This window comes from Gossypium hirsutum, chromosome A05 (assembly GCF_007990345.1).
Source record: "Gossypium hirsutum isolate 1008001.06 chromosome A05, Gossypium_hirsutum_v2.1, whole genome shotgun sequence".
NCBI lineage: Eukaryota > Viridiplantae > Streptophyta > Magnoliopsida > Malvales > Malvaceae > Gossypium > Gossypium hirsutum.
In genome coordinates, this window is record NC_053428.1 from 24383728 (window position 1) to 24406238 (window position 22511).

The following is a 22511-nucleotide window of genomic DNA, read 5'->3' on the forward strand; positions in this document are numbered from 1 at the left end:
CAAGATGGTAGTAATAGCTGCTTCTATTTACCGTATCAAGCTAAGGGAAATAACCAATAATCTTGAAGTACAACAATGTTATAGTCATATCCCATATGACTTTTTCAACATAGTTGTGGGGATTCATTTCGTTTCATCTCTCAATAGGGGAATAATGTTAGGAAGTTTCAATGAGTCCGTCACATATTGTCGGGACACCATTTTGTCCAACAAAGACGGTCCCAACATCCTACTCTCCTTGTTAGAAAGAACGGGTGCACCTCTAGACTACATTCGGACCCTCATCGTTCCTGGTATCTTGTCTTATGCACGGCAGATACATAGTAACCCCCTTAACTTTGCACGTAAACTCATTTCCTTCAAAGTGGAAGTAATCATCAAGGTGCCGGTTGATGATGTTGATGATGAGGCTGATGATGATGATGATGAGGTTGATGAATTGAATGACGACTACGATGATGATGGTGATGATGAGGACATGTTGAATTTCAAGCCTGCTACATGTTTGTCGGTTCAAGCTTTGAGAAGCTATAAATGGGGTGATGATGAAGAACAAGATCGTCTACCTTTGAAGAAGAGGAGGAGATTACGTGAGGGTTTGAGCTCAACGAACAAAGAATGTGCTATCTGTCTCGACGAGTTTTCGGAGGGTGAGAAGGTTGTCTCGATGCCATGCACACATGTGTTCCATGATGGTTGCATCATTAAGTGGTTGAAGACCAGTCACCTATGCCCGTTGCGCCAATTCCAGATGCCAACTTGATTTCATTTTCTTCTTCTACTATCTCGATTAAAGTGTAAATTTTTACATCTTAATTAATATCTAATACTATCTAATTGTAAGTTTCATGAATTGATTTAAATAACAAGTTTGCAACAACGGAGCAAATATGACTCCTATGCTTGCAGGTTTCTTACTGTCGGAATAATTGGTATATGAAAAAATTGCAATTACTTTTATTCATTGTTACTAAAGATATGGTTTATTACAAAAATAGGTTAATCAAATAAATTATTTGCAAATTCACGAGAACGGCAGAACATAATTACATTTTGTTTATCCCTGCACTATTCTAAAGCTATCTGCACACATTTAAATGCCAAAATCTCAGCATATCAAATGCCACTCTGCTTCACAATTACAATTATAAGCTTTTTAATCTTGTATCCTACTTTTTTTTTAAAAAAAAAATTAAAAGCTTTCAAGATTTGTTGATGAGGTGTTCGCAAGGTTGAGATTTTCGATTTTAAATGTCTAGAGTCGAATTTCATCATATAAAAATTTATGTACAGTACAGACTAGTTAATTAGTTGAGTTGAGTTTAAGTAGTATTAAATTATACAGTATTTATAATGGTCGATTCAGATTAAAACTGATGTTGATGTAGTAGTTGCATGAAACAGTTGACTGTGTTTCCTACCATCACAACCACCTCATATTCAAAATATAATTTTGAGTTTCAGTAATGAAGAATGGGAAATCAATAGTAATAAAAATTCCGAATATATACAAACTCTTTCTAAAAAATAAAAATTAAATCAAACATTTATTTCATTAGACATCAATTTCGGCAGTAGGAGGATGGCAGCTACTGCTGGACTACTGATGAAAATGGGCATCTTAGACTAATTAGTTCTAAAGCCTAAACACAAAATTTCCCTTCATTTATAAGGTTATAGAAAGAGAACACGAAAATGGGGATTTGACTACACACAAAAAAAGAAAAACCTATAAAAGCTTAATAATTATATATTTAATAATTATTACTATTTTTATAATTTTGTATTAATCCAAAATAAATTTGGATTCATTTGAATTTGAAATTTTTAACACACTATTAAATTAGTGAAATCTAAAGACCCTAAATTTTAGGGTTGAATTGGACTTGGTTTGATAAATCTTTCATAATAATTTATTTAATTTTATTCTTAATTTTTTAATATTATTTTTTTGTTTTAGGGTTTTTTTTAAAAAAAAATTGTGTTGATAAAATGGATATTGTTGTATGATTTCTAGATATTATTTAGCGAAGTTTTAAACCCTTTTTCATAATTTTTTTTAAAAAAAAATTAACTTTTCAAGTAAAAAAATTTATGTATTATTTTTTTTAATTATTCTTATATATTATATTTTAATTTATATTTCCAATTTTAAATATGGAATATTTATATTACTTAATAAAAACTTAAAATTAATTATAGATTGAATAAAAATAAAATTTAATTCAATTTTGATTTTCAATTTCTCTTTTCTTTCTTTTTGTCTCATACCTATAAAATATATAGTTTCCTCCCCTACTTATAGGTTGAATTAATTTTGGATATTCATTAACGGAAGAACTATTATTATTATTTATTTCTTAAGTCAAAATAAAAGAACACAAACTTATTATAAAATTTAGAACTTTACTCATATTTTAAATAAATTTATATTTTTATTGAAACCTAATATATATTTATGGGTGACGTTAATAGTTTAAATAATTAATGTTACATTGATGAGTGAAGAATTTATTTGCAGCGTTGAAATTGCTATATGACTGTATACCTACCTTCACCCTTCTAACCCCAAACCAAACCAAACCCATTTTTTATGCCTTAAAACACAACCAAAATAGAAAATAATTTTCGAATCAATTAAAAAAGAAGAAGAAATGATGATGATGATATGCTGTGATCGGATGGTTCATATGTTCCCGCACCATTTTCCCTCTCTAAGCAACACGTGGTGGACAACCAATTGGACCCACACTCACAAAATTTTCCCATAAATTTCCCAAAAATAAATAAATAAATAAAAAGGGTTAAAAAGAAAAGTAACTTTCTTGCAATATTAGAAGACCCCATACAATGTATGATATCAATATGATGAAAATGTGAATTATACAAACTTAGATAGGATATAGAATCCGTTAATGAATCCATTTGTTTCTGATGTATCTATTCTTTTCTTATTATAATATCTTGTTTTAACTGTATCGTACTATGTATCATCTAATAACCGAATAGATTTTTTATTTTTAGTTAAAATCGAATGTGAAATGGAAGAATTACAAGTATATTTAGAATTAAATATATCCCGCTCATAAGATTTCTTATATCCACTTATTTTTCAGGAGTATATTTATGCACTTGCTCATGAGCATAGTTTAAATAAATCGTTGACTTTTTTTTTTAAAATCATGGTTTAATAAATTCATTATAAATTCTGATTATATTTATTTTTCTTTACATAATCTCCTTTTCAAATTATAAATAAAAGAATAATGCTGATATTAATTTCAATCCGCACATATAAAAATTATTAATGAAATATAAATATAGTAAAAATATGTTGAAAATTATTTTTTAAAAGTTTTAATATATTATTTTTAAATCAATAAATGTTGAAAATTGTGTAAAACTTTTGTTAATTTAAAATTTTGGTTGATATTAAGTCCAAATTTTGTATCTAAACAACTCATTACCTCTCTCTCTATTTACTAAAAAAAATAATGCATTCATAATATATATATATATATAAAGGTTTTTAAATACAAATTACAAATAATATATGTTTAATCAATTAAAAGTGAAATCAACTCTAATATGAAGCAAGTTTGTTCTTGACATTTTTGAAGCCTTAGGCAAAACAATAAAATGGAGTTTCAAATTCCTTAAAAATTGATAATAAAAAAATTTTTAAACCCTTAAAAGTACAACATATTGAAAGTTTAAGGGTTAATATATTAAGAAAGCCCTTACATTACTATACTTTGTTTAAACTAACCCTTAAACTATTTTTACCTATACTTTTATATCAACACCTTCACATTGACATAAAATTCAAAATAGTGATTAAGTGTTATGTATATAAGTACTTTCAAGAAATTTTAAAATATTATTTTGTTTCACTTTCAAAAAATATTACGTTATTTTCTATTTAATAAACTATTTTCATCAAATTCACATAGACAAAATTAGTTCAAAATTTTAAATTATTTTTACTTTAATATTAAAATGGAGGACTTTCATGGATAAAAATTATAGATTATAGGCTTATTTAGACATGGTATAATAATTGGGGCTTTTTAGTATATTGGCCAAATTTAAATATATCTGAACTTAAATCAAAATAAATTTGAGAATTAAATATTGATAAACATTTTTCTTTGAAAAAAAAATAATCTTTTCTATTTTCTAGTTTGTTCCTTATATCAATTTTTTAGGATAAATATCAAAATTATACATGAACTTTGATTCAATGTACAATGTCATACATGAACTTTGATTTTGAGTGCTTCTATACATGAAATTTTGATTGGATTCAATTTTCACAAATCACTAACAATATCATCGAATTAGCATCATTTTACATTGATATATTGCATATGCAAACAATTATATTAATTAAATATATGAAAATGATTGTATGTATTTATTTTTTTAAATATGTACAACTGAATCAGAATCAAAGTTTCATGTATACATATGCACCATGATTCAAGTTTTATGTGTATAACTGCTGAAATCAAAATTCATGCATCAAATTACATATTAGTCCAAAATTTATATACAAAATTGATATTTATCCAATTTTTCTTTTTAGGGAATCTTTTATGAAATTGAAGCATAGGAACTTTATTATTTCCTGGATGGGTTTGCTTTGAATACATTAAAATTTTGTCTTTTATTTGATGGGAGATTCAAAATTATGTGTTAACTAAGGTAGAAATTTTGACCTACAAATCATGTCTAATATTAGTAGAAAGATCTTAATGGGATTTTCTTTATTGATTTTGTCTTTAATTAACTAAACAATTGAAGATTGCTAAATGTACTCTTCTCTTTTCATTGTTGTCTAGTTTAAGCAACTTGGCATGTGGGTTTCCATTAACCTTTCATTTCTTGCAATTTCTATTTTTATTTATATTTGATGCATATAAGTTGTATAATTTGTCACCATTAGTAGCTAATTTTTTTTATTTTATTTTTTGTCATCAGTTAATTTGCGGTGGCAATTTGTAATGGCTTGAAAGCAATTTTAATCTTTGGTATTTTTATATTATGTCAATTTAGTATTGATTCTAAAAAAATCTATTACTCGACATTTACATATTATGTAATTTTTGTTTTTTTCGAGTTTTTGTCTTTCTTTATATCCCTTTCATCTAAAAAGTTATAAAATCAAATTTATCAACTAAATTTGATTAAAAATATATAAAAAAATGGAAACATCAAAAAATTTTAAGATAATATTATTTCATCTTTTTTCATTATTTTGAAATTAACCCTCAAGGTCACACAAAAAAAAAAAGGACTAAATTCCATAATGTGTAAACGTTGAGAGTTAAATTTTTTTAATTAACTAAATTCACATAATTTATAATGTTAAGGGTTAAAATTATTATTATGCTAATTTTATAAGCTATAATCATTAAATACAAGATATAACTTTTGATAATTGAGTAATAGAAAAAATTACTAATAAATGGGTTACTATATTATAATTTACTCAATGCAAAATATAATAAATAATTAATTTATTAAAAAATATATAAATTTACGTTACATCATTTAAATGTAATCATATATATATATTCAAACAACCTATTGATGCAATCGTTTTCGTACAAAACAACACCTTCCTCGAAAAAGAATTGGAAATTTCGATATATGTAAATTACTTTTGGAATTTGTTTTCTTTTCCGGTAAAACATTTTAACTTTGTTTTCTTTTACCAAAAATTTTGTTAAAGAAAATGCTTGATTGCCGCTGTCGGTTGGTATATTAATGGGTTGAAAGTTAAATTAGGATTTATTTAAATTTTATTTTATATTTTTTAAAGATTTGAATAAAAATATTAAGTTTAAAAATAAATTTAGATAAAAAATTAAATTTATTTAAAATATGAATTAAATTTGAATAAAAAAATTGAGCTTGTTTAATACATGAATCGCTTGTACTTTTAAATTTTAAGATCCAAGTTTTGTATCCGTTTTCTAATTATACATTATATTGTATATTATGTGATATATATTATATAAATATTAAATCTATAATAATATATAATATTAAGATAGATATCTACTTACATGTATAAAATATGAATAATTTTACACTTTTTTTATATATTTTTATACAATTAATATTTAAGTGATTTAACCGTTAAATCTAAGAATATAATTATATTTATTATACATATACTCTATTATATTTATCTCAAATATTACATATATTAATATTATATATAAACTCATCCTGAGTCCTAGCTATTGATATATGAACAATGACATGGGAGGTGAAGTCAGTTGGTCCCTTGAATCACCCTAAAGAAGATAGAAAATATTTACCATACTTTTACCAATCTCAGGATTATGTTTGACAGTCATAATGTTTTTGTGCAGGATTAAATTATAAATATATATTACAATATAAAATTAAATTAATAAAAATATATCAGGGACCAACAATTAAAAAAAATCCGATCATACTGAAAATATGGGATAAAATTTACACATGAAACAAGTGCAAGATAAAATGAAGGTGCACACATTACAAGTACTCGTGATAATCAACGACTGTTTCTATATATTTATCTGTGTTTTTTTAAAACTTAGGATATGAAAATGAATCGACTCTTTCTATTTTTAGTTTGGGCATTTTATAGTTGTTTCGAGTTCCAACAAAAAGTTTCCATTTCAAAAAGAAATTTCAACACGAAAATATAAAATGAGAAGTTTGATTGCTAGTTTTTATACTACGGTTTAATATTCTAATTTGGTATTTTTTTAAAATAATTTTATTAATTTTATTTTTATATATTTTTAGTCTTAAAAATTTCATTCTCTATCTCTAATTTCGAGTAATTTAAAAGATTTAGGAGTGGTTAAGCTCAATGGTGGAGCTTAGTATAGACCCGAAAGCCATCAACCCTAAAATGGTAAATTTTTAATTTAGGTTTTTTATAATTTATAAAACTTTAAATTAGTAATAGTAAATTTACATTTTGCCCTCAAAAAATGATAAAAATTTGATTTAACTCTTTAAAGTTTATAAAAATATAGACTATTAAAATGATAAAATTACATTTTTACTATCATAAAAATATACAATTTAATTTCGTCCCAAAAAAATTTCTGACTCCACCATTAATTAGGCTTTACAAATTTATGTCGTCCAAGTGATTTATTGCTCTAAATAGAAAATAAGATAAAGTACAAAAATAGTCACTTTTGTTTTCTTCAGATTACATTTTAGTCATTTATGTTTGAAATGTTACATTTTAGTCACTTACATTATCATTTTGTTATGAAGTAGTCACTTTACCGTTAAGCTCCGTTACCTCCCTAACGACTGTTCTATGTGGCAGTTCAAATGGTTTTAAATGCCAATTTGGATGTCCTATGTGGCATTCCAAATTAAATTTATTTAATTAAAAACCTATTTTCACCTCAGCAACTGGATATCTAAGTTGGCATTTAAAACCATTTGAATTGCCACGTAGGACTATCATTAGAGAGGTAACGAAGTTTAACGGTACAGTGACCACTTTGTAACAAAACGATAACGTAAGTGACTAAACCGTAACCTTTCAAACATAAGTGGTTAAAATGTAATCTGAGACAAACAAAAGTGATTATTTTTATAGTTTACCCTAAAAAATATCAAAATTATTGCCAAAACTTGGTTTAAATGGCTAATTTAAGCTAGTAATTTTTTGGGTGCTTAAACCATGTTTATAGTACTTATGATGGTGAAAGAATACCTAATCATCAATAGTTTTCTATAATTACTTCTTTTAATGGATCAATGGAATCGTTTTTCCTTTTTACATGTATAGTTTTACATCTTTTATTTAAAAATAAAATAAAAATTAAAGCAAATCGTTTTATTTTTAAATAAAAAACTAGAATTTTCTTTTTAAATAAATATTTACCGGTAAATACTTTTTGAAAAAAAAACCTTTAAAAATATAAAAAAATTGACAGATTTATGATAACATTTTATTATAACAATTAAGTTTGTTGTAGAACTAACTTTTTTTATATTTTATTTTTATTTTTATAACAACTTTTTATAAATAACAACAACAACTGTAAGATATGAAGTATACATTTTACAAAATTAATTCTCTATAACAATCTTTTCTCTCAAATTCTGATAAAATCAATTTTATTTCTAAATAAAATAAAAATAAAATATTTTAGTTAAGATATTATTTTTACATAAAAATTATTAATCATATATTATTAAATAAAAATAATATTTAATAAATGGATTTACTTTTCTAAAATTTATTAAAGACGTGATCTAAATCTCATTAATTAATAACAATATTAATATATTATAGTATTTCAATTTGTAAAATAAAAAAAATTTAAATGTGATTTAAATCTCAAATATTATTATATATGTGTATAACAGTTAACAACCATATCTTTTAAAACATTTAAAATTTTGAAAAATAAATGAAAGAATCAAAAGATGTTATTATTTAATTTTAATACTTTATATTGATTTTTATTTCTATCATAGATTGACAATGTAACAAATGAAACAAAAAGTTTTCTACATCATTAATAAGTCATAAAGTGTTCTATGTAAAAAAAAAAGTCAAAGATATTCATGGGTTAAGTCATATCTTGATTTTAAAAATGTTGATTAAAAGTTAAAATTTCAGATCAATAAATATTGGCTTTGTAGGTACGAATTTTGGAGAGAACATTATCAGAAAGGACAGTCACGAACCCTAAATATGAACAATAAAATGAACATAAATAATACCAAAAAAGTCAAAATTTTCTACTTATAAATAATTTTCTATTAATATATTTTATAATAAAATTTAAATTAAAAATTAAAAATATTTAATTTGAACTTAGATAAGTAAGATGGGTTCAAAGTAAGTCAGACAAGTCTTCCATATTGTTTAGTTTTTTATCATTTATTTAGGATTTTTTAAAATATTTTTGCTGATGTAGTAACATGAAATGAGAGGAAGGTGATTAAAGAAATCATAACCTCTCATCAACCCATAAATGGAAAGATAATACATTTTAACGCATTCGGACTTACGCCCTCCGGAATTGATAATAATATTCATATCAATCGAAATTAAAATTTAATTATAATTTTTCTCTTAAATTTGGAAAAGACATAAATTGCATTTTATGGTAAAAGACAGGAAATCAAGATTTTGATGAAGTAGAAATAAATACCCGTGATAAGTTGAGGATGGACCAACAACTTTTTGATGCGTTTTATTTATTTTATGTCTTTAAATTAAATTGAAATTGGTTACATATTTCAATCTTTTACTGTTATACCTCGAAAATATTAGACTAAAATCAGAGGTCACATCCCACAATCTGTTAATTCAAACAAATTCATCCAACCATGCTTTAACCCTCAAACCAACTTTCTTCTATTTACTTTTTTTTTAAGTCATGTTTAACTTCTTTTTTTTAAATATACAAATTAATCTGTATTTTTTTTCGATATTCTTATTTTCTTTAAAGAGTTTATAAATATAATTATAAGTGCTAACAACCTCTTAGCTGCATGATAAGATTATTATACTGTGAGGCGTGAGAGTTAGGACTTAATTTTGATATTTGAAGTAACTACATCTTTGTCCTCAATTATAATAAAAAAACAATTATAAGCCTAAAATCAAAATATAACCGAACTTAGATTAAAATAAATTCAGATGCATTTCAACATAAACATGTTTCCAAAGGCCTGCCCAAAATTTGAAAGGGTTTGAGTAAGAAATTAAGGCTCCGTTTGTTTGCCAGTAAAATATTTTCTGAAAAATTATTTACTTTTCTGGTGTTCGGATGAATCTATGTAAAATATTTTCAGGAAATCTATCAAATAGAAAATATTTTACATAGATTCATCCAAACACCAGAAAAGTAAATCATTTTCCAGAAAATATTTTCTGTTTGGTAAATTTCTTGAAAATATTTCAAAAAAGCTGTTTTAAATTAAACAAATATATATTTAAGAATTTATTATATGTTCATTGTTTATCTGAGTTTATTATTATATATGTATTAATAAATTTATATTTTAAATTATTTTTACATATATTGCAATGATTTATTTATGGGTAAACTAGATTTTAAGTGCCAACTAGATTTTAAGTATATTTGTTAATATATACTTCATCTAGCTAAATTATGCCTGTTTATTTCTTTCTCTCTTTTTTACAATGCCAATTGATTTTTCTAGCTTAATAATTTTTTTAGACAAAAACTGCAACCAAAATTTGAAATTAATTACTAAATAATATAAGCAATTTCGTGCTAGAAAAATCAGAATCTTTTGTCTTGTAACAATTATTTTCACTCAATTGGCATTGTAAAAAGGAGAGAAAGAACTTTACAAATAATACGATTTTCACTCAAATGCATAATTTAATCGGATAAAGTATGTATTAACAGAATATGGTGTGAGTGGAGGAAGACTTTTCGAAAAATGTCTTACCGATTAAAAATCTGTAAGACATATTCCCTAAAATCCCTTCTCATTTTCCCGTGTTTCTAAAAACGTTTTACCAATGTAAGTTATTTTAAGGCAAACAAACACTGGAAAACCAGGAAAACAATTTTCGAAAAATATTTTCCTGGTAAACAAATGGACCCTAAGTCCAAAAAATGAGTTTAGGCAAAAAAAATAGGCCTGTTTAAAATATGGACTAGGCTTGGACTTGAACATTTAAGGCTTCAGGCTAGTCTGGTTCGTTTTTTAGTTTATAATACATTATATTATGTAATTTATAATATATTAAAAAGATAAATATACACTAAATCTATAATACTACTTTAATTAAACATTAAAATAATGTTAAGATGACTATATAAAAAAATATTTTTTTACAAAAATTAAAAATAATATGGATGGGCTTAAAATGGGTTTTGGTTAATCTTTTAAAAGTATAGGTAAACTTAGACAAAATTTTAGACATATATTTTGAGTCGACCCAATTCATAAATACCTCTAATCGTGTATATAAAATTTAAAATAATTTGAGAAAGAACTCACATGTAATATTTACATGACACATAATCAAATCTAAGAACTCAAAACCTCGATCTTGACTTAATTAACTAATCTATGTTTTTTAAATATATAAATAAAGAAAGAGTGGTAATTATAAAATAATGTAACTTCTTTTATATAGAATTCAAAGTATCTGAATTGGAAGGGCAGATAATTAGTAAAAAATAAGAGAGACCTCCCATATGATATCATGACCAAACGGCAACAAAGATCTTGGCCGGATTTTCCTTTGGAAATCCAAAGCAAAATAAAAGATAATTAAAATGAGAAAATGACTGAAACAGAAACAGATATGCACTAACACATGTTATACAGAATCTATGGAGAGATCGCATTTTGTTTCAATTTCTATTTTTTTTATTTCTTAAATTACACCCTCATCTCTCTATTATTTAAAATATTTCATAATATTTATATTTCTGTAATTGGATAATCTATATTTTTTTATTCATCAACTTAACAATTCGATACAATTTTTTTTTATTTTTTATATTAATTTTATTCGATACACTTGAGATTTACCAAATATTTAATGTTGAAATTAACAGGTAGAAACAAATCATAATTATATTGCAGATAACATGACTCTTTCATAGTATTAATAATCAAATACAAAATTTTAAATAGTAATGATTTTTATTTATTAACTCTAGCAAATATGCTTCTAATATATATATATATAATATTTTTTTAATAATTTTATTATAAATTTTAATTATATTTAATTTTTTTACGTAATATTTAAACTTATCTATAACTCTTCTTCGGTTCATAAATAAAAAAATAAACATTTGAATTCATGTTAATCCGTATATATAATAAAATAAAATTAAGTGTTGTGGTTTCTGTTAGCGGCAAAATACGTATAGTTGGGGTTCTAAGATTTTCTCTCTCTCTCACACACACTCTTTATTCATCCATTCATTCAGATTACACCGAAAGCAGCATTTAAATTCTCCCCTTATTTATCCTTCTTCCCTTTCTTCTTCTTTTCTTCCTCGAAGAAAAAAAAGAGAGAGTTTCTCATTTAAATTTTGACGAGTTTCGGGATCAGGTGGATCGGCCTAGGAATAATTAGCGAACTATATATATAATCAATTACAAGGTTTGATTTAACATTAATGGAGTTGATGAAATCAGAGAATATCGTTCAAGACAGGCAGCCTCAACCTCAAGAAGAAGAAGAAATCATGCAGCAAGAGGAAGAAGAAGAACAGCGGTTTCATGTATTGGCAGTTGATGACAGTGTGATTGACAGGAAATTATTGGAGAAGCTCCTCAAAGCTTCTTCATACCAAGGTATAACCTCAGCCTTTTTGTTAATTAATTAAGCTTAACAAATAATAAGATGGGGGTGTTTTTTTTTTTTTGAAATGAAAGTTGGATAAAATTGCAGTGACGTGTGTGGAGTCTGGGGAAAAAGCGTTGGAATATCTGGGTTTGCTTCATCACTCATCTCCTGCTTCTTCTTCTTCCCAACATCATCATCAGGTCTCTATCATAACCCTTTTTTATGCTAAATTAATTATTAAAAGAATACCGCGACTCAATCTTACACCATTTAGAGATAGTGAACTTCAATATATTTAAATACAAAATATTCTCTGCTTTAAAAAGATTTAAAAATGGGGTTTTTCTTGTTTTAATTTTTTTTATATTTTTGAAGTATTTTTTATATTAAAAAACGGCCACGGACCGGGGATTAAATTTGAAATTAGGTTATTTAACATAAATCATTTGTTATTGTATCAAATTTATATAATATCTTTATTTTTTAATATATATAATCAATCATAATTAATTGTATCTTATAACTACCTGTAACTCCTCCAAACTTTTAAATTGGAGGATAATATGCTTCAATGCATTCGAACTCATGTCCTTCTGTATTAGCGACAATATCAATGCCAATCGATTTAAGACTCAATCGATAATGTATATTTATTTTTCAAAGTGATAGAAGAGAGGATAACCAAAAAAAAAAGTACTTAACCACTATATTGAAGGGTAAATTACACCAACAGTTACTCAACTTTGATGTAGTTGACAAAATAGTCACTCTAATTTTAATTCAGTTATTCAAAAAATAACAAATTAATATTTTTAACCACTTTCCATCACAAAGGTAAGGGAAAAGTGGCATGGCATTTAACAGAGTAGTTAGAGTGCTTGCTATCATTTAAATAGCCCCAAATTAAGAACCCTAACTCGGCAGTAGAAGAAGAGGAGAAGAAGAAGAAATAGAGATGTCGTCCTTTTTCTTTCACGCTACTCCATTTTATTTAACAGTTCTCCAAAACCCATTCACGTAAATCAAGTTTTTTCTCTTCTTCTGTCCATTCAACCAACCATAGAGATTTGAACAAAAAACCTATTCAACCAGCCACAAGAGATTTGGGATTTCTATGGGACAATTTTGAAAGCATTTCTAAGAGAGCTCATCAAATATGAAACAATTATTGATTGAATTGGAAATTAGGGTTTGAGATTTGAGATTTTTGAAGGTGAAGACATTTCTTTTAACCTTAAAATTTTGAAGATGAACCCTTTTTTGAACCTCAACTAATTGTTATGGCTGCCACACTTCTTCTTCCTACATCTCTGACCTTATTCTTCTTTTAATTAAATATCCGTCACTTTCTACGTTCTTCTTTCTATACTTGAAAATAGTTGTATGTTGTAACTTCACTTTTAACCATCAAAGATTTTAGATGGTGGAGGAAGCAATTAACCCTCTCCCTCTCCAATTTTTTCAAAGTTTTGCTTTAGGTTTCGGTTTTTATATAAATGAAAAAGAAATTAGATTGTTAGTTTCTTGAGGGAAATGAGAAAAATTGCAAGAAGAGGAGGAGGAATAAAAGAACAGAAAAGTGGAATATAGAGTAGAGGCAATAGTAGCAACTATGGTAGTGGCAAGGGTCAACAACCTTAAAAATGCCATAGGTTTTATTTGGCAAATTTTAATTTTGTTGATTAGTTGAAGAAGAAGAAGAGGCGAAGAAGAAGACCCTTCAATTCCTCATGTCCAACTCATGTCCAACGTGACAAGTAATTGGTCACGTTAGTTGTTACGTTAAACCTATAACGAAAAATGTTAATGACTGATTGATTTATTACTTTTTAATAACTTAGCGACTGATTTATTATTTTTCGAAAATTAAATAACTTAATTTAAATCAAAATTACTATTTTGTCAAATGCATCACTCTTAAAATTACTTATTAGTTTTGATATATATTTTTCTGAAATTTATTGTGCTATTGGAGGAAACGCAGGGACATAAAGTCAACTTAATAATGACAGACTTTTCTATGCCAGGAACGAGCGGCTATGATTTACTCAAACGTATCAAGGTCAACTCAATCCCCCTTAATGATATTACTATATAATGATCACTTTCTATATTTATTTTTCATTTATAAATATTGGAACTTGGGTGCTCTCTCATGTTTTAGAAAATCAGATCAAAAATCAAAATCCACGGGGTTTTTTTTTCTGAATCTTTAATTTAATCGATCGTGTCCTGTTTATCTAAATATCATTTTAAATAATTTTAATGGTAAAAATACTTTAAATGTATACTTGTTTTATTTTTATTTTTATTTTTTATATAATAAACGACTTAAATTTAAATTATTTTTAAAGAAGGTGAATACTCGAATACTCGACCAATAGGTTACAATTTGAATTCACTTTTATTATATTATTATAATTCTAAAAGGTTATGGATTAAGAATTTATCACATCTAAATTTTTTTGAAAATTGATTTTTTATTTAAAAAAATATTAATTGAATCTATTGTAGTTGGAATAGTAATATCTGATTCTTATATAACATTGGGATGAATAATTTATCGATTTTCAATTATACCAATCCAATGGTCGAGGTTTTTAGACCAATCACCAGATCCAAAACAAAAAAACTGAATTAAAGAGTCAAAATTTCTAAGATTACTATATATTTTTCAAATTCATAATTTCAAGGTGATAATAACTTAGTATTTACTTACAACTGTAGGGATCTTCTTGGAAAGACGTACCGGTGGTGGTGATGTCATCAGAGAATGTACCTTCAAGAATAAGCATGTAAGTTCATGATGATCATGTTCATCTCTTTTTTTTTTAAGAGAAAAAAAAGAGGTAAAAAAATGGAATTAATTAAAGAAAGAAAATGAAAGCAGGTGCCTAGAAGGAGGAGCAGAAGAATTCATGTTAAAGCCTCTTCAATTATCAGACCTACACAAAATTCAAGCTCACCTTCTCAAATCCCTTCCTCACTCTTAGCTCTACTACGTACCATCATTACTTTTAGCAAGAGATACTACCCTAATATTTTATCTTCTCACGTTAAACCCTAAACAAATGAAACGACCAGCACTACTAGCATGAAAATTAGTGTATAAAGTATTTTGTTACATATATTAGGAGCACTGCTTACTTGGTTAATGCTATTGTGCTAATCTAAAATTTCTGGATTTATTTTCATTAATCTGTGTAATTAAATATCTGTATTCAAATATTAAGATTTTTATATAAATAGCTATATACTAATAATGTATACGTAATTAGTCGAGTATTTTCGATAACATGAAAACCATACTTTCTTCATAACCATACTTTCTTCATATTTGGTAATTAATATCTCTAAATTAAAACTTATAAATATAACAATCTGTATATTTACAGAGAGTTTGTATTATTTTATTATGTTATAACCAATATTATAAATTTATATGAATGTTGATAATGATAATTCATGTATTTACGTCACGATTCATATTTTATTTTTCGGATTATACCTAGTTGTTTCAGTAATCTTTCTTATGTTGGAAACTTTAAAAAGCCTTAAAAACGTTTCGATTAAAATCTCAACTACGATTATCATCCAAGTCCCAAGTCCCAAGTCCGAGGGAATGTCAACATCTGAAGACATATTTTGCTTGCTGGCTGAGGTTGGGTTTGGGTTCCTACAGGTGGGCCTGAAGATAGATACATTATAATCACCATTTTTCATGTTTGCTGAATTTATAATCTACACGGTAAGACCAATTTCAGGGTTCCGGTTTTAAATTAAACTGTTCAGGGGAGGAAAAGGAAGAGAGACTTAGGTTTGTTTTACTTGCTCCAACTTTTTTTCCCCTAAGTAACTGTATTCACTTGTGCAATAAGCATACATATATCCAACACTATACCCCTGATGAATATATGTATATTGATTTCGGAGTTACACAGACCTTGGCTCTTCAAAATCTTGACTGGAAAGAAAGCGTCTATCAGACAAACAGCTATTCCCTAGGCAACTTAAATTAGCTTCCTAACCAACTATTTCCACACTTAAAAACCCATTAAAGCAAAGCAACAGCGACTGAACATTAGGAAAAGAAAGGGGGAACAAAGGAGAATAAATGCAAAGCATCCTCTCTATATTTAACTTGCTCGGAAGTTTCCTGCCGACGAGGTAACTGTCACAACTAACGGTATACTGAAAACTACAATGAATTACAACACGAAAAGTCCAAAAAACACGTCTGCATTATTTCATAGATTTTTTTTAATATTAAAAGAGATTCATTGAACTAAAAGGGAAGGAGGTGAGGGAAGAAGTTCCACCATCTTTCAGTTGATTTCTGTATAAAACTGCAAATGCACATACCAAATATGTGGTATAGTTATGTTGTTGAGCTCCTACAAAGAAAAAAACAGATTAAATAATTTCAGCAGATTTGAGTGCTAAAATAAGATTATACTATTAGATTAAAAAGGACAGCAGTACTTGTAAGAAACCTGCCCTGCCTGTTCAGAGCTCATCCTTTGCCGACTCTTGTTGGGCTGTTTTATCCCTGTTCTTTTCAATGAAGTTGATGATGTCTTCCTTGGTCCTATTGCCCTCATAAGGAGTTATGTTTCCACTAGTTGATCTAAAGTAAATGGTTGGGTAACCTCTAACATCAAAGTTCTCACCCACAATATCATTTGCAGTGGCATCCTACAAAGAATAATGGAGAAGCATATAGGTCAAATAATCTTCCCAAAAGGTAATAGGTAATTTGAACATTTTGTTACTTGGATTTAGGAAGTGTGTATGTTGGACATATGTCCACCATTGGTTTGTTTATTTTTTTTCCAGTATTTTTTTTTTCTATATAATTGAAAGGTCCCTAAAGGGTTGTATCCATCTACAGATATGCACAAACATAGGTACTTCAATAAAAATGAGGAGCCACAGCAACATAAATTTAACATACACGATGTCAACAGAACTAATAGGAGATGCGGGTCCCTGCAACAATTAATATCTCTAAAGTACCATTCTATCTATTGAAAAAGAAATATTCCTAATAATCTGTCAAAAATCAGTGGAAATGCTGCCACCAACTAAAGGAAAAAAAAGAATTCATCCTGGTGTTCTCGGAGACAATTCTACCAACAATAGTCCACTAAAACCTTTCGTTTTAAAGCAGTTTCTAGCATTATTGCTAAAAACTTCATCGGACCAAAACATAGAAAATATTCAATATGCAATACGCTCACCTATTAAAACCAACAAAGCTTATAGAAACTTACAAGTTTTGCAATCAAAACATTATCATCTTTTTCATAATGAACAGCAACTTCATCCAAGATTGGGGCCAATTTCTTGCAATGTCCACACCAAGGGGCATAAAACTCAAGCAGAACTGCAGAAAGAAAATATTAATATCATTTTATCATGGATGGTGATTTCAGAAAATCTTGATCTCACTCCAACAGCTGCAAATTGCTTGAAAGCTCTATCAAATTCTTTTGAAATTTGAAACATAATTCAAGTCCCTAACTTAAAGACCTGCAAAATATTTGACTAGATGGCTCCTCAAAATGAAAAAAAGACTAAGCCATCAACTTCTAATAAATTAAAATTTTAGCTTCACACAACTATCTCTTATCTTAGCACCAACATGAAGTAACCCATCTACTCATCATGTTCTGAGACCGTTTTTGTTTTGGAAAAAGAAGGAAAGCAAGAGACCTTGTACTAAATATTCTTCCAGACAGTTCATTACAAGGATTTGCTGATTCTAGAGGTACCAACAGATTTTCAATAGAAGGGGTACACTGACTATTGGACTGTGAAGAAGCTATACACAAATATGAACTCATTCCAAATTCAAGATTCAACACTGTCAGATAAAAACAATGTCTGCAATTCTAAGCATCCATCATGCCCTCTACATGATAAAACCTTCTAATGCCAAGCCTAACAAAAAGAAAAAAACATAGGCAAGTAAACCATGACTAAATGGTAAAGGGGGAAAACACACCATTTTTGCCTGATTTGAAAACCATGTCTTCAAGGGTGTCAGCAACCACCACTTTTACAGGTTCCTTATTCTCCTCGGGAATAGGTTCAGACTTGAGATATGGTGGAACTTTTCCTTCCTGCAGAAGAGTACTTTAGGCAAACAGCAAATAGAGGACAAACCGCAAATATCTCTTTAACTCACAGCTACATCTCCTATCAATAACTCATGACCTTAACCAGTGCAAGTTACAGAAAGTTGCAATTATACCAAAATTTTGATTAAAAAAGTATTAAGGTTTATCATATTTCAAACCGGTACATTAAATCTAGTGAATAAATTACCTTGTAATCCTTCACAAAAGGTGCAATGTCATTAGCCTGCAAATTTGGTTTCAAATACTTCTTCCTATCATTATTCTGAATGATGATTAGGGGTACTTGGCTTTCTTGAACTCCAAAATACTGCTTTCCAACCAAAAAAAGAATTAGACTACTGTGGCAAATGCAATAAGCATACTGCCATATTTGAGTAGATACTAACCTGGATGGCAGCTTGACTAGCCTCAAGATCACCCAAAAGGAAACCAATTCCCTGTCCTTTGAATTGCTCAGCAACTTCACGATATTTTGAAGTTAAAGAATCAATACCTTCAACACTCAAGTTTGCAAACAACATAGCCTAACAGATTCAGAAGTTCTATTAGTAGATGAACTTAAAGGATGTACTGAACAAGTTATGACAATCAAACCAAAATGATATATAAGGAAGAGCAAGCTGATAAAGAACTCAATATCACAGTCCAAAGTGCATGACGAAAGTAGAAAACATGAAAAAAATAAGAATTCCAATACAACGCTTGTTATCAAACAAATGCCAGCCACACTGTCTTCCTTCACTGTGTATAAGGACTAGGTGATAAAGGAATGAAATTCCGGATGTGTAAATTTACCTTAGCATTGGGACTGTTATAGAACTTGATAAAAAATTGGTGATTGCTTGGGTCCTTGTTAAAGTGGGTAACAAGAGGCATGCTAGATTCTGCAACAAACTTCTCTAGAGCTTCCACATTAAAGTCCTGAAAGAAAAATGCTTTTGTAAAAGCAAATTGCAAAGAGTGCAAAGGTAGCTAACAACAGTAATGAATTTGTATATCAATGATGATCTAGAATATAGTTGATGCTCCAAATAGATTTGGCAATTTGTGTCTTCATGTCAAGTTCATGTACTCTACGTCAATATTATGTTTGCGGATCATATACTTACATAGATTTTGATCACTTAACAATTTGTGCTGTATAGATTTTGACACGGTCTTATTTTTGTGTAATGTCCTGTTTTAGTTATTCTCCCCATGTTATGTAATTGTATTGTCCAAACTTTCTAGGTCTAGCTCAAGATTACCTTGAAGTCAACAAAGAGTTCATCAAAAGGCTTGAAAAGTCTGACCACAGGGCCGGTCACTGACGATTCACCACGGGGAAGGTGCTTAGCATCCAAAGTATGACCAAATTCATAATCAGAACGCAATTTCTCAGCAAGTGCCATATAACTCTCAAACTCTTCGCCAGAGAATTTTGGGAACACCCCAACCTGGAATTAGAACATATATCTACATATCAGCTAAACTTCGTCACCAAAAACCAATGGAAACAGAAGAGAAAACAATTCTAAGAGAGCTTACAACTACTATCTTCTTGCCATCAATAAGATTACTGGCATCTTCTGCTGACTTTAGTTCAGCAGAAGCAGGACCACTTTGTTTCTTCAAATACTCCACAATACCATCAGCTTCACGTGGACCTTTGTATTCCTGAACATTCTTTCCTCCATTTCTCAAAATTTTAAGTGTAGGGTAACCCCTGACTTCATATTCATTTGCTAGATATTTGTTTGCTTCCTCATTGGCGTCAACTTTGGCAAGAATGACTGGAGGGTCGTGTTTACTCAATATAGATGCTGCTTTCTCATACTACACCGCAAACAAAAAGGCTTATTGTTATTAGCCAACTAAGAAAATTATCAACAAAATTTGACTAATTTGGGGAATTTTTTTTTTTTTTACCTCTGGAGCAAGATTCTTACAGTGCCCACACCTGAAGTAGAGAAAAAAGAATTTAGTGCCAAGAAGAAAGACAAGATTAACAAGGCATGTTAAGAAAATGAAATAAAATAAGTTAAATCTCTCCAGAACGAAGACTCATGTTTGCATTGTTTAGATAAATTATTTTAAGTATCCAAAAAATCATATTTCAGTAAGCCAAAATGATCTACATGTAGACCATTCTTGCAAGATTTATTTACTATGAAATTTCATGTTATCACAACATAATACGACACATTGCACCTTACATTTTAATTTTAGAAAAAAGGTCAAACTTAACTACTTACCAGATCGAAACCAATACTTAATAACAAGAAAAGACGAGGATTCTTCACAATAACCTCAAATTGCGAAAACATTATATCATTTCTTGTGAGAATATCTCTGCTTCCAAAAGCAAATGATTCCTTCGAGAACCCGATAAGTAATCAATTAACCGATCATTTCAAGATAAGCAATCAATTTTCGTATTAATAGCTAACTTCAATCAAGCACTCCTACAATCGGTCACTAATCTCAAATCTTAACTACTCGAATTGAAAACTTCTCAAGAAAAATAAGATCGGGTAATAAACTGTAAAATGCACTAAAAAACTTTCAAAAAGCAACTATATTTAGACTCCCTATTTTCTAAATCAACAACTAAACTCATAGCATGCACTTGCAGCCTCTGTTATTTTCACGAAACTAAGATCCAAAAAAATAAGAAGAAGAAAAATTAGCCGAAAAATGAAAAAAAAAATATGAGAGGCTTACCAAGGAGCGTAAAACTCGACGACGATAAATTTGTGCTTACTAACAGTGTCGGTGAAGTTGGAATGATCCAAAGTCAAAACAAAGTCCTTCGTTTCACTGCTCTGTTCAGCTGAGATCACCGTTACAGAGCATAAGAATGCGGACAAAGCAAACCAAACTGAAACACTTCTCGCCATTACCGATGCTCTCTCTCTCCTCAAATTTTCGCTATCTGTCTTTCTTTCAGTGACTAGATTTATAGGGTTTTAATGGAATGACATCAAAGACTTTGGAAACCGAAGGAAGACAAAAACATCGTATTGATAGTTTGGTACGTCACGCTCTGGAGTACGCGGTGATGAGAATGAGGCTTAAAAACCCAATTTACATTTGATTCTATTATTTTCTTTTTATTTTAATAAATCTAAAAACTACATAAAGTTTAATTTTGTATTAAATTTTATAAATTTGTGTTACAATCTAAATATCTATTAAATAATTATATTTATATGTTTATGAATATACACGAGAATTCTTATAAATACAACTTCTACTTATATAATATACCAAAAAATAAAAAAATAAAAACATTTTCTTTTCATTCTTCCCTATCTTTATTATTCCTAAATTATTTTATATAGAATTAGTGTAGAAACTTTTTATATAAATTGACTTTTATATGCTCTGCTCAATATGTAGTAAATTATTTTTGTCAGTATAAAATGTTTATAGTTATTGGGCTTCATTATATTCTCGAGATTAATTTGTCAATAACGCTCTTGTACAGTAAAATATAGGTGGAGACGAATAGAACCTTAAAGAAATTGGCACTGATACACGCCTTGAAGCCTTTATTAATTCTCATAAATTTATTTTTATCCCTACACACCAACAATTTTAAGGTTCTATGTTCGTAATTTATGAGAAATTAAACACAACGTGTTTATTTACCACACATTCACATGACACGAAAAGAATGGTACTATTGAATGACTATCGAGAAATGTGATTGCATCGAAGTTAGTGATCTTATCAAATTTTAATTTAGAAGAAATATTTATCGGATGAATGTATGTCATGTTGCATAAATTAGATCTCATTAGTTAAGTTAATTAATATGTTTATCATATGCATGATATTTTTAACATGCATAATTATGATTGATATAAACAAATTATATAATATATGTCATATATCGTGTAAGAAAAAGAAGAAAGAAATAAAATGGATAGAATGAAAATACACAATTGGGAAAGGATATATTAACAGATCTGAACAATAATTAAATAGATTGCTATCCAATAGAAGCATTATAATCATTTGAGAGAACCTTCCCAAATAAAAAA

At 28.0% G+C, this 22511-nt stretch overlaps 3 protein-coding genes across 7 annotated transcripts; 2 read left to right on the forward strand and 1 right to left on the reverse strand.

Moving 5' to 3' along the window:
- Positions 1-4: 4 nt before the first annotated feature.
- On the forward strand, positions 5-763 carry LOC121228890 (uncharacterized). Its single transcript, XM_041111905.1, has one exon. The coding sequence runs from the start codon at positions 5-7 to the stop codon at positions 761-763; it is 759 nt and encodes a 252-aa protein (XP_040967839.1).
- An 11171-nt stretch (positions 764-11934) lies between these two features.
- On the forward strand, positions 11935-15534 carry LOC107924248 (two-component response regulator ORR4). 2 transcript variants are annotated; one of them, XM_016854602.2, is made up of 5 exons: positions 11953-12348; positions 12446-12540; positions 14325-14402; positions 15068-15135; positions 15231-15534. In XM_016854602.2, exons 1-5 carry the CDS (start codon positions 12171-12173, stop codon positions 15331-15333), a joined length of 522 nt encoding a protein of 173 aa, XP_016710091.1. In that variant the 5' UTR covers positions 11953-12170; the 3' UTR covers positions 15334-15534. The 2 variants fall into 2 exon arrangements, with proteins under 2 accessions (XP_016710092.1, XP_016710091.1); XM_016854603.2 differs by lacking the exon at positions 15231-15534 and having other exon boundaries at positions 11935-12348; positions 14368-14402.
- A 917-nt stretch (positions 15535-16451) lies between these two features.
- On the reverse strand, positions 16452-21541 carry LOC107924246 (protein disulfide-isomerase). Of its 4 annotated transcripts, none has more exons than XM_016854600.2 (11): positions 21187-21541; positions 20392-20422; positions 20011-20298; positions 19731-19919; positions 19279-19404; positions 18870-19007; positions 18671-18790; positions 18348-18465; positions 17614-17726; positions 16843-17035; positions 16452-16734 (listed from the first exon to the last, which is right to left on the reverse strand). In XM_016854600.2, the coding sequence occupies exons 1-10, from the start codon at positions 21360-21362 to the stop codon at positions 16847-16849; spliced, it is 1488 nt and encodes a 495-aa protein (XP_016710089.1). In that variant the 5' UTR covers positions 21363-21541; the 3' UTR covers positions 16452-16734; positions 16843-16846. The 4 variants fall into 4 exon arrangements, with proteins under 4 accessions (XP_016710089.1, XP_016710090.1, XP_016710088.1 ...); XM_016854601.2 differs by having other exon boundaries at positions 16838-17035; XM_016854599.2 differs by having other exon boundaries at positions 16834-17035.
- Between the last annotated feature and the right edge of the window lie 970 nt (positions 21542-22511).

Bases quoted from the DNA above. Each gene is read 5' to 3' on its own strand.
- LOC107924248 (XM_016854602.2), top strand. From the start codon at position 12,171: ATGGAGTTGATGAAATCAGAGAATATCGTTCAAGACAGGCAGCCTCAA. The intron at 12,541-14,324 runs GTCTCTATCATA...GAGGAAACGCAG, and splicing joins CTTCCCAACATCATCATCAG to GGACATAAAGTCAACTTAAT. The intron at 14,403-15,067 runs GTCAACTCAATC...TTACAACTGTAG, and splicing joins ATTTACTCAAACGTATCAAG to GGATCTTCTTGGAAAGACGT.
- LOC107924246 (XM_016854600.2), bottom strand. From the start codon at position 21,362: ATGGCGAGAAGTGTTTCAGTTTGGTTTGCTTTGTCCGCATTCTTATGC. The intron at 20,423-21,186 runs GTAAGCCTCTCA...TCTCTACTTCAG, and splicing joins GTCGAGTTTTACGCTCCTTG to GTGTGGGCACTGTAAGAATC. The intron at 18,791-18,869 runs GTTAGTATCTAC...GTTGGAAAGCAG, and splicing joins CTAGTCAAGCTGCCATCCAG to TATTTTGGAGTTCAAGAAAG.
- LOC121228890 (XM_041111905.1), top strand. From the start codon at position 5: ATGGTAGTAATAGCTGCTTCTATTTACCGTATCAAGCTAAGGGAAATA.